This window comes from Vigna radiata, chromosome 2, assembly GCF_000741045.1.
Source record: "Vigna radiata var. radiata cultivar VC1973A chromosome 2, Vradiata_ver6, whole genome shotgun sequence".
Lineage (NCBI taxonomy): Eukaryota > Viridiplantae > Streptophyta > Magnoliopsida > Fabales > Fabaceae > Vigna > Vigna radiata.
The window spans coordinates 21,286,724-21,303,648 of NC_028352.1; the positions used below are offsets into that span (position 1 = coordinate 21,286,724).

At 31.0% G+C, this 16,925-nt stretch overlaps 2 protein-coding genes across 2 annotated transcripts; both read right to left on the reverse strand.

Moving 5' to 3' along the window:
• Window positions 1–363: 363 nt before the first annotated feature.
• LOC106755998 (cell division control protein 2 homolog) lies at window positions 364–3,183 on the reverse strand. The gene is made up of 8 exons (XM_014638232.2): window positions 3,110–3,183; window positions 2,625–3,000; window positions 2,076–2,246; window positions 1,045–1,208; window positions 892–979; window positions 751–804; window positions 557–637; window positions 364–467 (listed from the first exon to the last, which is right to left on the reverse strand). The coding sequence occupies exons 1-8, from the start codon at window positions 3,181–3,183 to the stop codon at window positions 420–422; spliced, it is 1,056 nt and encodes a 351-aa protein (XP_014493718.2). The 3' UTR covers window positions 364–419.
• Window positions 3,184–6,998: 3,815 nt separating this feature from the next.
• LOC106754481 (cold-responsive protein kinase 1) lies at window positions 6,999–11,245 on the reverse strand. The gene is made up of 7 exons (XM_014636500.2): window positions 11,076–11,245; window positions 10,029–10,183; window positions 9,792–9,907; window positions 9,466–9,676; window positions 9,073–9,313; window positions 8,185–8,335; window positions 6,999–7,610 (listed from the first exon to the last, which is right to left on the reverse strand). The coding sequence occupies exons 2-7, from the start codon at window positions 10,099–10,101 to the stop codon at window positions 7,218–7,220; spliced, it is 1,185 nt and encodes a 394-aa protein (XP_014491986.1). The 5' UTR covers window positions 10,102–10,183; window positions 11,076–11,245; the 3' UTR covers window positions 6,999–7,217.
• Between the last annotated feature and the right edge of the window lie 5,680 nt (window positions 11,246–16,925).

The following is a 16,925-nucleotide window of genomic DNA, read 5'->3' on the forward strand; positions in this document are numbered from 1 at the left end:
TTTGGTCCCAACTTAAACGATGACAAAATTCTTTTTATTCCCTCTATACTTCTCAGTGAAACGTATAAACTAGATTATTTATTTCGAAACATTCCATAATAAGATTTATTATTATGAAATTAATATTTTTGAATAATTTAAGAATTGATATAAATAGAGAAGATTGTAAAAAATAATTTTTTTGAAAAACTAACATTTAAAGATTCTAACATGTTATTAAAATATCAGAACAACGATTGACGTGTTCTTCATAGGCATTTAAACTATACAGTTTAAGAGATTAATTGTTTTTTTATTTTATTTTCGTATGTAGAGAAGGATGAAAAGAATTGATACAATGAAAAGAAGAAAGTATGTTTGTATCTCTTATTTCATTCAAATGAAATAAAGGAATGAACGTAAATTCATCAAAAAACTAGTCATCTAAAAGGAATGCAACTCGACGACTGCTCCTTTGGCTTTCCATCCTGAGCATTTAAAAATATAACAACCTTAATCAATTCAAATAAAAATTTAAAACCATCAGAGCGGTGAAAAAGAGAAGCAAAAAATGTACCCACTGAGCATCCCTAAAGTAAGCATGGCTTAGAGCGGCTGCAGCAGAAATCCTGTCATTTGGGTTCATGCAAAGCAATCTCTGCAAAAACCAACAGAATTTTGGAATTCCTCCAAATTGCTTCTTTAAATACAGATATTGCATTTGGGTAAATGACTAATTATTTCTCACTACACAACCAAAACAAAACTTACTGCTAGAAGATTCTGGCCACTTTGTTCCAGATTAGGAAACAGTTCGTCCATGCCCTGCATAGCAGTATAGAGGCACATAAATGCGTTGTAACTTTCAAAGATCGTACGAAAAAAGAGAATTGAGAAATGAGAATTTAGTACCACTGGGTTATATTTCTTGTACTTATGAATGTCAGGCAATGATTGAGTGATTCCTGGCCATGTATCCTCTGTGGGAGTACCTAACAGTCTTCACAGAAAATCTTTATTGTTTCTATTACAAACAAGAATCGAAGGAAAAAGTGAAATGGATACCTGAAAATTGACTGCAACTCATCCCGTTTCCTACTAGTATGGAATAGAGGTCCTCCAGTTAGCATCTCAGCAAATACACAGCCAGCACCCCACAAATCAATTGGAGATGAATATTGATAGTTGTCGAACAACACTTCAGGTGCCCTGTACCAGGCAGTTCCTACCTGAATACTGTATTAGTGACTTCTCCACTACATCAATAACACTTTTATCTCTATACCAAAACTAAAACAAAATAGTTGCAAGTTTCTTTCCGTATTTTTCATTTTTGTACTAAAATAAATACGCATACCTAAATTAATTGAAAATTATATGAAATGTAAAGATTTAATTAATATTGTCTTGAATTCTAAAATGTCTTTCAAGAATTTTATATATATAAAAAATTAATTTAAATAAAATAGTTTTAAGGTTTTTTATTTTATTCTACATTACAACAAATATTAAGGAAAATTACATAAAAGTAAAATATTATTAATAAAAGACTAATAAACATTATCTTTAATTCTTAATAATCTATAAATCAAACACATTTTAAAATCTCATGATTAAAAGCAAATGAAAGAAGTAGATATTTCTTATTTTACATATGAAAGAGGGACCATGATTTCTTACCAGAAATATTTACATATAGTCTATCTCTATGTACATATGCAAATAAATGATAAAGCCAGCAAAGTTTACAATTCAGAGGAATAAAGGAATACTGCAAGATTTAAGATATTTATACTCCTCAAAATTTAAAAAACTTAAAAAAATAATATATAATTAACCCAAATATGCCAGAGAAAATCACCCATTTATAAGTTCTAAATTTGCACCTGATATGAATGTTTTGTCGTTTTCGTATAATATCCAAATTTGGTGGGAACAAAATATCACAAAAGGAAACAATGTGTAGGGTTCAGTTGTGTCTAAGAAGAAATCAATGCAACAAAATGTTAGTGTGAAACTTAATGAATGTGAATACTAAAACAGCAGAAATTGTGATGAAACAACAAATAATAATGTTCCTTTCAAGTCAATTATACCTGCTCAGTATATGATATGTCATCTCTAAACTCTCTAGCCAAACCAAAATCCGCAAGTTTGATCCGCAAATTAGGTTCATCAACCAGCACATTGCTGGGTTTCAAATCTCTATGTAGAACCTTACGCGTATGGCAGAATTCCAGAGCAGAGAGTATCTGGTGCATGAAAGTCTGCAAGCAAAAGAAATTTAATCACATCTACAAGATTTTTAGAATTTCAGATTCATCTACCTCAATCTTAAATTATTTATCCTTCTTAATTAACAGTAACAAATGTCGGATACTCCGGAGTAAAATTGATTTTACCTCAAAATCACAATTTAATTAAAAGTGATGATGAAAAGTTTACCCTAAATACTATATAACAAAATGCCTTTCATTGAAATATCCAAACATAAATCACTTTCTTTAACTAAAATCAATTTAAATCTAGCTTTGCTTTAAGAAATCACATTTAATGCAAATTTCTTTAAATTCAAAAGATTCTTTGGGAGCCCACAATCAATTTCATAAAACACCAGAAAAAAAGAACTCTCATCTTCCAAGTACCTTTACAATCCTGGAATTGCTATAACGGCTTTTCCTAATATAGTCATGAAGGTCGCACTGGAGATGCTCGAAGACAAGATTGACATATCTGTCTCCCCTGACATAGACATTAAGCAACTTCACAATGTTGTTATGGCGGAGTTCTTTGAGGAACGCCACTTCGCGGATGATCTGAGCCGGTACACCCTGGAACGAGCCGAGTATTGTGATCTGTTTCACGGCGACGACATTGTAGGAGACAGGCTCGAGGCACCGGTAGACTCGGCCGTAGCCACCATGCGCCACCACATCGATTACCTCGAAGTCCGGTATCACCTCGTCAATGTAGTCGCGTTCGTCACGTGAGCAGAGGCTGCACAACGCCAACCTGGCCAAGCTACTCCACCACAAACATAACCATTGATCACTGAGATGTAATTGGAAGAGAAAAAACGATAATCATCGATTAGGCTATTGAATCCAAAAATCATCGATAATATAATTACAGAGAATCGAAGTAGCTGATGAAATCTCTTCGTTCAGGCTGCACTCTCGGAGACGGTCTGATAGAGAGAGCCATAGCAACTGTAACAAACAAACTACTCTTCATCACTCAACCCACTCCATTTTTATATGCTTCTTTCAGTTACCATTTCCCGCGCAAAAGAATAACGAACTTTCTTCGCTAACCAATAGAGGCCTGCCACGTGGCATTTATCGTTAGCTAACTGTTATTTAACCGAGAGCATGTAATTAACTTTTTAGTTAGTTAGCTAATTGATGCTTTATTTGTTTAATGCAAATCATGTAATGTGATTAATCTAATCAGTATTTGAATTTACAGTTAATTATGTATTGAGGTGAAACAAATATTCAGTTGCGCGGTTAAATAGGTCGCTATGGTCGTCTTTATTATTTTCCTTTTTTTATTCCTTTGTTTTAAACTTTAATAGAGAAATCAAGTTGTTCTTGAATGAAAAAATAAAAAAACTAAAATAAATAGTTTTTTTTTTTTTTTATGAGATGAACTTTTGTAAAAGGAATTACAATTTTATTGGGACAGGAAAATTAATATCAAGATTATATTGAAACAAAGTATTTTTTGGGATCAAATACCGTATTTTTTAATTTTCACCCACAAAGTTAGAGACATTGTTCTTTATTTAGTGACTTTTTACTTTATTTGTCCGTAGTCCTTTTATTAAAAGAAGAAGAAGAAGCTTCTTTTAGATTGAAAAAAGAAAGAAATTCAGTCAACAATAAATATTGAAAACAAGTCAAAGTTCCTTCAAGAAAAAAACTATAATTTTGATACCTTTTGAAAACAAAAAGAAGTTTAGAGAAACTATTTTATCATCAAAATTAAAAAAGTAAAACTTTATATTGAAAAAGGATTCCTAAACTTTTTCACCAACTTCCAGTAAAGAAAATTATAAAGTTGAAAATGAAAAGTTCTTTAGTTTAAATTATTCAATTTTTTTATCTCACTAAATATTACCTTTTAATATTTACATAAAAAACTTTTTTTTATTATTATGAGACGTACTATTATCAATTTTTTTTAGTTTATCAAGATTTAATCAATAAAGAATAAAAACAATTAAGACGAGATCTTTTAACAACTTTTTTATTTTAAAATTTAAAGTATGTAACATAATAGTGTCTTAAAAATGACTGTCTAATATAATGCATTAAAAACTATAAATGATAAACACTACACGTTATTCTAAACTATTTGATGAACATACTATCATAAACGCTATAAAACATGCATCCCACTAAACACTATAATATATCTAACATTTAAATTCATTTATATGAATAGTACTTATTTGTTTTTTGTGTTGGGTAGATCATATAAGGACAATACTTTATTCAAAAGTTCTATATTGGTTTAGAAGAACACTAAGAGATAATTGGACATTTTGATAATGTTTCCTTAATGCATTTTTTTTTGCCAAATCGGTATAAGGAACACAATTGTCTTTGCAAAAGCAACATAGTATCTGACCTCGTACAAAAGGCTATACACCTTATTAAATATACTACTACGCTGTCAAAACTCTTGCATTTGCGTCGTCTAGCTCTTTGAAAAAGAAAAATCTTTATAACAAGTTTTTTAGATAAACTTTGTATTGCTCAAGTATCCTCTCTAAGAGAGATTTTACCTATACTTGTTTTTACGAAAACACTTTGTTGCTTTTGTATAATCAGAAGTAATTTAAAATACTTGGTTGTTTAACTTAAGGGGAGTTAAAAATTATAGTCACTTGGAGTATTTGATACCAAGAATGATTATACTTGTTATAAACCACGAGTGATTAAATTTGTTGTATCTTTTCAAAGATAATGGAACCCTTTAAGAGTGTTTCAAGGACAAGTGGACGTAACTCAGTTGGAGTGAGTCAATACAAAAACAAGTCTCCTTCTTTGTTATCTTTTTACTGACTTTCTAAATGTTTTATAAAAATCTTTAAGTATTCAACACTGTCTGCAAATCTTCTAATCTTTGCAAACATCTAATACTAAATTGTAGAGCTGTCAAAACAGGTAATTCGGCTCGATCCGGCTCGGCCCACCACGAGTTGGTCACTTAGTGATGACCAACCCAACCCGGCTCATTTATTAGCGAGCCAGAAAAATCTGTACCCGCTCGATCCACCACGAGTTGGTGGGTAAATGGGTTGACTCACTAGCTCATTTAATTAGAGTTTTTTTTTTAAATAAAAAAAATTACAAACTTTCTATATTCAAATTTAAACAAATTTCACTCCCAAAAAATGATGTTAAACTGGAGACAATTCAAAATAATAATAAAAAGAACAATATAATCCAAATGTCATCCAAAAACAAACACAAAAAACATATAAAAAACCTGTTCCTTGAAAAATTGCAGTGAAGAAGTGAGAGTGACAGCACCATAAATGAGAGCAAGTTCCGTGAGAGTGATTCGTGAGAGCAGATGTTACTTTTTTGGTATACATAGTGAGTGAAGAAAGTATTTTATTTTTTAGGGTTTCATAAATAAAATAATAAATTAAAAAAATAAAATTAGGTAGGTGGGTTGGCGGGCCAACCTGGCCCACCACGGGTTCAATCCGCATGAGCCGGGTTTAAATGAGCCTGGTTGAAATCTGACCCGCATAAAAAAAAAATTTCAAATCCAACCCGGCCTGAACCTGTGGTGAGCCGGGTTGGCTCACGGGTTGTGACCCATTTTGACAGGTCATAACTTTTGTAAAAATGCACACATTTTACCCCAATCGTTAACTAATCTCAAACGGCGTTAAGTTTAGCTGACGTGGTAGCGAGAGGACATGCTGACGTGTATTATTTAATTATATGAATTATTTTTTAAAATAAGCAGTGTTTCACGTGGCACAATGCCTATTATTTAGTTTATTTGAATTAGGGATTTTATTCATCTCTCTAAGAATCAGGGATTTTACACAGATTATCTCGTCTGCTCAAAAAATAAAGTCACCGGAAAACTCGCATAACCANTGCAATCAGTCTCACAGNCTTTTCTGCAAATGAACCAACTTGGTAACCTATAGGTTCATCACCAGCCTTTAAGCTATTTATTCCACTGATAGCAGAAGATAATTGTTGCACAGTGAGATCAGTTAGCGATTGGGATAAAATGTGTGCATTTTTACAAAAATTATGACCCAATTGAGACAGTTCAAAACTTGAGGACCGAACTGAGATTTTCATACAAATACGAGGACCAAGAAGGGATTAAGCCAACACGTCAACATACCACGTCAGCTAAACTTAACGCCGTTTGAGATCAGTTAACGGTTGGGGTAAAATGTGTGCATTTTTACAAAAATTATGACCCAATTGAGACAATTCAAAACTTGAGGACCGAACTGAGATTTTCACACAAATACGAGGACCAAGGGAGGAATTAAGCCTTTAAAGAACATTAAAACATAACTCAATTGGAACGAACCAATATAAAAATAAGTCGTTCTTATTATCTTTTTACTAACTTTTTAAATGCTTTATAAAAATATTTAAGTGTTCAACAACACTGTGTACAAACCGTCTAACTCTTACAAATAACATTTAACAATAAATTAAAAAATATTAAACTCTATTCAAACTCATCGAAATTTAACTGTAATTTCATTATTGTAAAAATTAAAATAAATGTAAATCAAGATATATAATTTTTAAATATAGACAAAAATCCTAATTGTTCTACAATGGTAAAAACTAAATAGATAACTAATCTAATTTTGAAAGTATCTATTTGTTTTTTTTCAGATTTAAATACCTTTCAAAATCATAACCTTGTTTTCATAGAAAATCCAAATCATATACTCAAAATATATATATATATATATATATGTGTGTGTGTATATGTATACACACACATATGCATGATTGCTAAAGAACAAAGATCTTCAGATTCATCGTTTGATTATAACCATGGTCCATATTTACAGGATAGTGTACATTGGCCAAAACTTCCTAGTCTTCAATAGAATAAAATATTAACACACAAATTTATGGACTTGTAGCAAATTTACAAGTGAAAGGGAGATCTAAGAAAAATGAAATCAAATAATTTGGATTCACAGAGTGAACCAATGACAATAATGGTTACAAGCTTTGATCATATTTACGAGTGAAGGTTGTGGTTGTACTTGTACTTGCAGCAAATGACATGGTGTTACCCTGGCTATCTGAAGCAGAAGATGCATTGTAGGAAGATGAACCCTTGGTTTCAATATCACCATCTTTTTTATCTCCTCTGATTTTAAGATCCATAAAATCTGAAATCAGGCCTGGCTTTGTTATCTTGCTTTCATCTATGTCCATTTCTCCAGTGAGCATCTTCACCACAGAAGACATTGGTGGCCGGAGTTTCGACGTGTCCTGAGTGCAGAGAAGTCCAACTTTCAGAAATTTACATGCCTCCTCGGCATCAAAATGCCCTTCTAGGGATGCATCTACAAGCGCTACCAATTCCCTTCGCTGATAAAGCTCCCATGTCTGATGGATGATTAAGTATAAGTCAAAGTCTCACATTGTGTAAAAATGAATAAAAAAGCAACACATCAGAAGAAAAACATAGAGAAAACAAGAGATGAAGCTTAAATTAACAGCTGGTAGAAAAATATCTTAATGTCAGAATATGAGTGTACTGTTATGTAAAATGAAGTGGTCAAGTGTGTCAGGCTAAAAACAATGTGTTATGTTTCAGATTTCAAACAAAAAAGATTCTTTCAGATATGATACAGTCTTCTGATACTAACATCAGAATTGTTTGATGGGTTTACCAAATGTAATTTTAGACTAGAAGTAAACTCTCAACTCATGGTATTCAATTTAAAGCATGACTCCAAAATTTCAATGTCTTTCATGCTGAAGGATCAAACTGTAGCTTTCAGCAATGGTTTTGTTATCACATACTTGGCTGTGAAAGTAATTTAATTTATTGTACCCGAAGAATTTTGCTTATTAATAGGGAGATGAGCACAATAAACCAATTTATTTTTTCCCTCTGACTATGTATTTGTAAACAGTAAAAGTACAGCAATACAACTAGGAAAGTAGAATGACATACCGTTTCTAAAATAAACTGCTCTCCTATCGGTAACAGTGTATTAGTGTGACATCTTCCACTCACTATCTCCACAAGGAGTACACCAAAGCTGTAAATATCTGCTTTACGTGTGAGGTGCCCCCTTAATGCATACTCTGGTGCCAAATAACCTCTGAAACAAAAGATACGGCATTAAGTTCCTGACATAAATAATTGGTAAGTAAAGGGAATCAATAACTAAGAGAACAAAGGAACCTTTCCTCTATATCATGTGAGAATTGAAAGGTTATGAATTAATCTCTAGGTCCAACATCTTAGAAAGTGAACTTTAAAGTATAATAGTTTCACCATATCTCTAGTTAAAGTAGGATTTCCAACACAAGAGGAAGAGAATTACTGCAACAGTTTTATTAACCAGGTTATGTATATTTGAATAATAGAATCCCTGATCTCTATCAAGAACTTCAATGATCCCTGTTGTGTTCTGGTTGATGATGAATTTACAACAAGCAAGGATTTTGTGGTGTGCTGAATTTAATGGACTACAAATCTTGCAGAGCAAAGGGTCAACCAAAGGAATCCCTTGTCAGGACTACTAAAGAAAAATAATAACAGATAATTTGAAGTAAAGTGAATATAAATTTCGAAGTCCCAAATTTCCAACAAAATCAGTTTATATAAAATATTGAATAGAATCAACAAAGCCAATTGCATTCTACTATTCTCAAATTTTTCAACATTATGGTATATAACTCTGACCAAGAACCACATTATAATCACATTGTGTGCCATATAAAATATGAAGAATATTAGTTTAAGGATATTGAAGAGATAAAGTCTTACTTTTGGGATGGAAAAGGAAAATAAAAGTTTCCAATTCATGCAAAGGATGTTTATTAGAATACTTACATTGTTCCGGCCACACGCGTGCTGACATGAGTCATGTATGATGGAATAAGCTTTGCAAGACCAAAATCTGAAATCTTAGGTGTAAGGTTTTTGTCAAGGAGAATATTGCTTGCTTTTATATCCCTATGAACAATATGTGGTCTTACTTCTTCATGCAGATAGGAGAGCCCACGTGCAATCCCAATGCAAATCCTAGATCGTGTTTTCCAATCAAAAAAGATGTTACTACTGTGACCTGAACCTGCAAGTGAACAGAAAATAAGTTATTCAGAAAGAATCGGGTAAGGATATTAAATTAACATAACAACTCCATGATATTCTAAATTATATAATAGGAAGTCCTGTTCTCAGATTTTCTCAGAAAACTTAACCACAAAATTACAAAGCATTTACCTAAAAGGGTTTGTGAAAGGCTATTGTTCTCAAGATAATTGTAGACTAGTATTCGGTTGTTCCCTTCCACACAACATCCATATAGCTTAACCAAATTTTCATGCTCTATTTCTGAGATCACATTAATCTCTGTCATAAATTCTTTCACCCCTTGAGTTGATTCTGCTGAAAGAACTTTTATAGCAGCTAGTTTCCCATCTTTTAGTAATCCCTGATCATCGACCACAATATTGTTAAGTTTTCACTGATAAGGAAAGGAAGAGCAAAATAGTGATCAATCAAATGGATATGATGATGCAAACCACATTCAAAAATTACTTAATTACCTTATAAACAGAACCAAAGCCACCCTGCCCAATTTTATTGGCCTGACTGAAATTGTCAGATGCAACTCTTAGTTCTTTGTAGGTAAAGATTCTCACATTTTGAATGCCTGAGAGTTCTGTTTTCAAACATATTCAGTCAAAATCAAGCACTGTAAGCAGATTTTTCATGCATTTTATCATAGGTATCTTAATTCTAGAACAATATTCTTGAAGATTAATCTAACATTGTTAAATTACCTTCATCAATATCTGGATTGTGTCTTGCCACAGAGGGCACTTTCCTACCAAATGAGAATGGGAAGCAAGTCATGACTGGAGGATGGAGTATTCGAACACGGCCTATAATGTCAAATGGAATAAGTATCTTTGAATTAAACCAGTTCCAAGGTTACCTGGAAGAACCACATAAAAGTGTCTGTCTTAGAATCATAAAGTGGGAAGTACGATGTACAGAAAATGATAACCATAATACTAAAATTTCAGGTCTTAAAACATGAAAGCAAACAAACTACATTCATAGTATGTCAATTACTACATCAGATGAAACATACAAAAAAGTAATAACTAGTATCATAGTCAAGGCTCCAACATTTTTTTCAATATTCCAAAGATATCAGTTCTATTAAACTAAACTCAATGCACCAATATCAGCATCATATTGCAGTTCAAGTAGTCAAATTTCACTGATTATTACAAATACTTTGCTTCTGGCAAAACATGTTTGAAAATTTTATGAAAGACGCAGGTGACAAAAATATAAGTATATTTGGCAGTTCCCAGAGCCATACAACTAAAACAAACAAATGATGCATCTTTAGTTCCCAAAATCATTCTTTTTTGCTGCCTTCCAAGAGGGTTTCTGAAAAGATGATTATTTATCCAAAATTAACCTAAAAAGTCCATTTCTAACACCCTTCTTCACACCTATACTAAAACGAACTATTTATCAGTATCTCAACCACTGAATTCATAATTTCCACATGCCCTGTTTCTGGAAAAATCATAATCTCAAATGAAAAACCATTTTTTTCACCTACACCCTATTTTTCATACAGTTATCTTGCTCTATACTATAAATTTGTGTGTTATCTTCTTAATGCTTCACTCCTAGCTGCTTTTCACAGCTCAAAGAGCATTGAGAATAAAAATGTGAATTGGGTTATCTCAGGAACTGGAATAAAATACAAGAGAGACAAATAAGGAGCCGAATCATAAATTTTAGAGATAAAGTAAAAGAAAAATAAACCAAAAGACTATTCAGAAACTAAAATTGCTGAAACGAACCTTAGAAAATGATGAAAAGGGAAAAGAAAAAATTGAAACAAAAAAAGAGAAGCCTTTTCTGATTGATGAGAAGAAAGGGTAAGAAATATGATGAGTAGGGTGGGTTTGGTCAACAAGGAGAACAGTGTCCGAAATTATGACGATGATGTTGTGTTGTGGGTTTTTATTCTGTGTGCCGCTTATTTATCAAACTTACCATGTGGTGTGAAGAGGACGCGTGAGCAGTGTGAATCTGTTCTCCCTATGCTTTGACTTGACTTAGACTATTTGAAAATAAATTAGCAAACTAATTTTTCATAATTCTAAAAAAAAAAGTCAAATCATAATTAGAGTCTTCTAATAAATATTAATTAAAAGTTTTACATGTTTTTATTACAAAATATGTGTTCATATATACTTTACTGTACAGTCTAGTCACAACAACGGTCAAGTTTGAAATTTTGACTTATCATGCTTAGAAATGTCGACAATTTATTACGAAAATATAATATATTAAAACTTTTTATTTAAATATTTATAAAAATTCTAAAATCTAAAAAAACTATAATAAAAAACTTCAAACTTAAACAATTAGTAATAATTTTATCATTAGAAAAAATGAATCAAGAGATTTATCCGTCATTAATTGATCAAGTTGATAGTGCAATTGTAATTTGAATTAGTGATTTTCTTGATTATGATTTCATACAAAATAGGTCAAATATATTTTTCTCGAAAAATTTATATTTAAATGCAAAAGGATTTTAATAATATTAAAAAATATATTTAAGATGATTGTATATTTAAAACTTGAAGTGAAAATTACTAATTATTATTCACATATTAATAATAAAGTGGTGAATACGAAAGCTAGAAATTATCATTGTAGACGCATGCAATGAGTTGATATAGGTTGACAATGTTGATATATTTATATATGCAATATACGATTATTTATACTATTATTTTATTTTTAAAAATTATTTATATTTATTATTGTTATGATTATTATTTTAATATAATATTTTATTATCAAAACAGCTGTGAAGTGATTGTTTAAAATAAAGATGAGTGTGAAATGATTATTTTCCTTCTTTTCAACAACTTGCTGAATATTTTAAGCAACTACTCTTAAAAAAATAGTATCAGTTCTTATTATATGTAAAAGAGAATTATACCTGTGCGTGAATTAAAATTATTAAAACTATAATATTATTATTATATAAATTTATAAAGTAAATGGTAAAGATAGGTTAATTATTTCTAAAGACCGTATAGGTACGAAACTATACAGTTAAAGGATAGCTTAAAGGAATTGATTTGACTACTCAAATCAATAAATGCATTTATTTTTCGGTAGCCTAATTCATAAAAACTCAATGGTAGTAATTATGAGATGGATGACTTTTTAGGAAATTTTATTAAAAAGTGTGTGAATGAAGATAAAGCACGCGTAGACATGTGACACCCGGAAAAGGCTCGTGTTGATGTTACTTTTTTAATAAATATCGATCATTATTAAAGATAAAATATATTCACGGAAATTCAAACAAAATTAAAACTTTGATATTAATCCTATAACCTTATTTTATTATACAAAATTTATGAATAATAATTGTTATAATAAACCAAGTATTTACGTATTAGCATTGACCAAATGTGTATTTTACTTCGTTTTTTGAACTTTTCTATTTGTAGTTTTTCTCAAAGTAACCATCATTGTGTATAATTTAAGTATTAACAATTCTATAAGTACAGTAATACAGATTTAATATTTTTTTTGAAGTGCGTGAATATTTTGTCAACAAATGTTTAATTATTTTCCAACTTGCTCGTGCCATAGACTTATTAGGTGAAACAATCAGTTGTAAGCTTCATAAGCCAGGTCGTCAATATTGAATATCAACAACTTTTTTTTAAATAAAAATATCAACAAATTGAATGAAGATATTTCGTAATCAAACATTTATTACGTATTAATTATTATTATTCTAAATTATCGAATATTTTATTAATTTTAGCATTCGATAAACTTTGGTCACAGATACATCTTCGAACAATAGAACAAAGCAAACTGTAAAATTAAAACCGGACATTCCTATAAAAAAAATTGTTTAGATGTCTAGAGTAATTTAACCTTACCTCCAAAAGAGAAGAGATTGTAAATAATAGACTTAAAAATTTAAATGTAATAAAAAAAATCATTTTTAAATTTTTTATAATTTTGTTTTTTCTATTTTGGTCCAGTTAGTATTTTAAATAACATTTTGAAGAGTATAATAAAATGACCTCAATGGTACTTTCTAAATTAAAAACGATTGAAAAAAAAACATAAATATTAAAAACGATAAAAGAAATTCGTTGATTTGTTCATCACTAAAAACATGTTTAATTTCTTTTGGTTTATCGTGATTTAAAATTTTGGTTTCCTTGCAGCTTCCGATCTTGAGAGCCTGGTTCAACGTTCATGGTTTAAATAAAAAATCTTATACTTGTTTATATAAGAAATGAATAGTTGTATTCTTTTAAAGTATAATTGTGTTAATTGTTCAATTATTAGTTTTTTATTTTATGAATATTTGAGATTCTTGCTTATAATTTTATTCAAATAAAAGTCATGTATTTAAAAGTAAATTTTGGTCTATATTCCCATTTCAAATCGATTGAGATAATTTCGGATTAATTATTATCTTTGAGATATTATTTATTTTATAATTTAAACCTTTGTTATTATTTTGATTTTAAAAAATATTTTAAAATGTTAAAAAATATATATATTTAAATTATTCTTAACATCAACTTCTAAATTTGTGAAATATTAAACATAGTAACCAATTAAAAATTAAGGGAATTAAGTTTTAGTTTTAAAATAACATTTATAGTATCGAAAAGATCAACCATTGTTGTTTAAAATTAAGGAAATTTTAAACTAACGTTTAAAATACTTATTGTTGTTTTGAAATTAAAGTTTGATAATAGTTTTGTCTTTGAAAAATAAATGAAAGGATTGAATGAGAAAAATACATATAAAATAAAAATATCGTCTAATAAATCATTCAAAGTAAGTAATATAGTTTTTGTATGGAAAATAACATTTTAACACCATTTTGACACTGCACACGTGTCAAAATGTGATTGGACGATTTCAAATTAAAAAAGTTGAGGCAGGGGTATATTTGGAAGAGAAAAACCAAAGTTTGTTTTTTTAATTTGAAATCGTCCAACCACATTTTGACAGATGTGCAGTGTCAAAATTATGTCAAAAAATGGAGTCAAAATATCATTTTCCTTTTTGTATAGTTGTTGTTGATGCAAAGACATGAGCGAGGCACGGAGATATGATGCAAGATAAATTCCTGATTCACATTCTTGATCTACGGTCCACGAAAATACTTAGAGACTCGTCTTTCTCCTCTTTGGTACTCACCAATACTAGGGGTCAAGTTCTAGATCCTACCGGTCGCATACTGATGACTGAACATGGTGCGAATGATAAAAAAGTTGTCTATAGAGTTAAATGATAGGAAGTTGAACCACACCAAAGACTCCCCTCATATACAAGGAGAAGGCTTTGCATCACATGGGGTTGTTCAGTGTGTAAAAGGTCACTACATTGGCTAAAATCCTTAAATGCTTATCTAGGTCAATTAACTCGTTATACTTCTTAAATGTTGGAGGCGTGCATTGCTCGGACATTGATATTTCCATGATTATTTGGGTAAAAGATAGTAGATCGACCGTGTGAACCGTTTGTAACGTGGGAGCTTCCTTACTTGCCTTCACGCTCCTTTTTTTGATACTATATGGGAAATATCAAGTGATAACTTTGGAAGAAGTCATTACTTCGATCCGAACCAAGGAATTTCAGAAACTTCAAGATTCCAAAAATATGGAAGAAATATCTTCTGGGATTGTAGTCTCAAGGATAAAGTGGAAGAAGAGAGAAGGAAAATCAGACAAGGCGAAGCAAGAAATCAAGAAGCAGGTTCGATGTTTCAAATGTCAAAAAATTGGTCATATTAAGAAGTATTGTCCTCAGAATGATGACCAAGATTCTCGATTGAAAGAAATTGTTGATGTTGCAGAGGCTTCAGATGACTATGAATCTGGCTATGAATCTGCTGGTGTTTTGGTGGCTTCATCTGATGATTCCTAGAAAAGTTGGGTTATGGATTCTGGTTGCACATATCATATGTGTCCAATCAAAGATTATTTTGAGAATCTTGTTTTGAAGGAGTGTGGAACAATGCTTCTTGGGAACAATAAAGTCTATAAAGTGCAGGGAATTGGAGTGATTAGACTGAAAATGTTTGATAATCATGAGATGTTGTTACAAGGAGTGAGGTATGTTCCAGAACTGAAAATGTCAGAACTGTTGCAGCGGAATTGTTAGCGTGGAATAACAAACCAAGAGGGTTTTTAATACAAACGTGTGCCTTTCAATTTCTACTCAATTTAACTTACTACGCAAATAATAAATATAAATAAAAGAGTAAGGTTGAGAGAAATTTGCATAGATAATTTTTATACTGGTTCGGATCTTGCCAATCCTACGTCTAGTCGCTTATCTCAAATCAAGATAAACAATTCACTAAGCACAAAACAATTACAAACTACATTTACAAAGAAACAATTTGTAAAAGTTTAGAAACCACCTCTCTTGATACCACAAGAGATGAAACTGCACCTCCTTTGAATCTTCACAAAGGATGAACCACCTCCTCCGAATACTTCACGAAGGATGACCCTCTTCCACACACCTCCTTAGACGCACCAAGGATGAACCAGCTATTCCTCCGCCACCATAGTAGCAATGTACCAACACCACAGACAAGAGTTTCCTTAGCTGAGCAAGAGCACACACTTCTCAAAGAGTTCTGAGTGTTTTAGCATAAGGGAAGAGTTCCTGTTGATGGATAAAGAGAGCCTATATATAGACTCAAGAAAATACTCTTCCATTCTTCGAAACTGACCATTTTACGCTTTTAATCAATTAATATTACTGTTAATTGATTAAATTAAGTGCAACGGCTAGTTTTTCAAATCTGAAACCTCCAACGGCTAGTATTAATCGATTATTCCTAATTTTAACCGATTAACTAATCGATTAAATTAAGTATTAATCGATTATTTCTATATCAGTTGAGTTTTCAGCTTTTACTCGTTTTAATCGAATAATACTAGTTTTAATCGATTAAAACAATGTGATTTTGACTCTTAACACTAATTACAATGTATGAAAGTACATGGAATCAAAATCAATGAAAATCTAAGTCCTAAACAATAAACTACAATTATTACAAAAAAATTTTATAACAAAAATAAGTCTTCAAAGGATCTTCGTGAATCTTGATAAATCTTGACTTGATTTGGGCATCATCAAAACTTCATCTCCATTATTTTGCTAACAGAAAAGGAATTTAATTTCCATAAGTGCTTTTGATCTTATGGGATATTCTACAAAGGTTGAGAATAGGTTTATGAAGGTGACCAAAAAAGCATCTGTAATTGCCAAAGGTAGTCGTGTTAATGGCTTGTATATCTTGGATGGATCCACTGTTATATCTCATGCATTTATTGCAAGCCAGTCCATGGAAGACAAGACAAGATTATGGCATTTGAGGTTGGGTCATATAAGTGAGAAAGGATTATTCAAATTGGAGTATCAACAACTGTTGATGGGTGATAAACTTCATAAGTTGAAGTTTTGTGATCAATGTGTTTTGGGAAAAGCTCATAGAGTGAAATTTGGAGTTGGTAAGCACATTTCCACAAGACCTTTTGAGTATGTTCATGCATATTTATGGGGTCCATCCAGGACTCAAACTCATGGAGGAGGATCCTATTTCTTGAGCATTATTGATGATTACT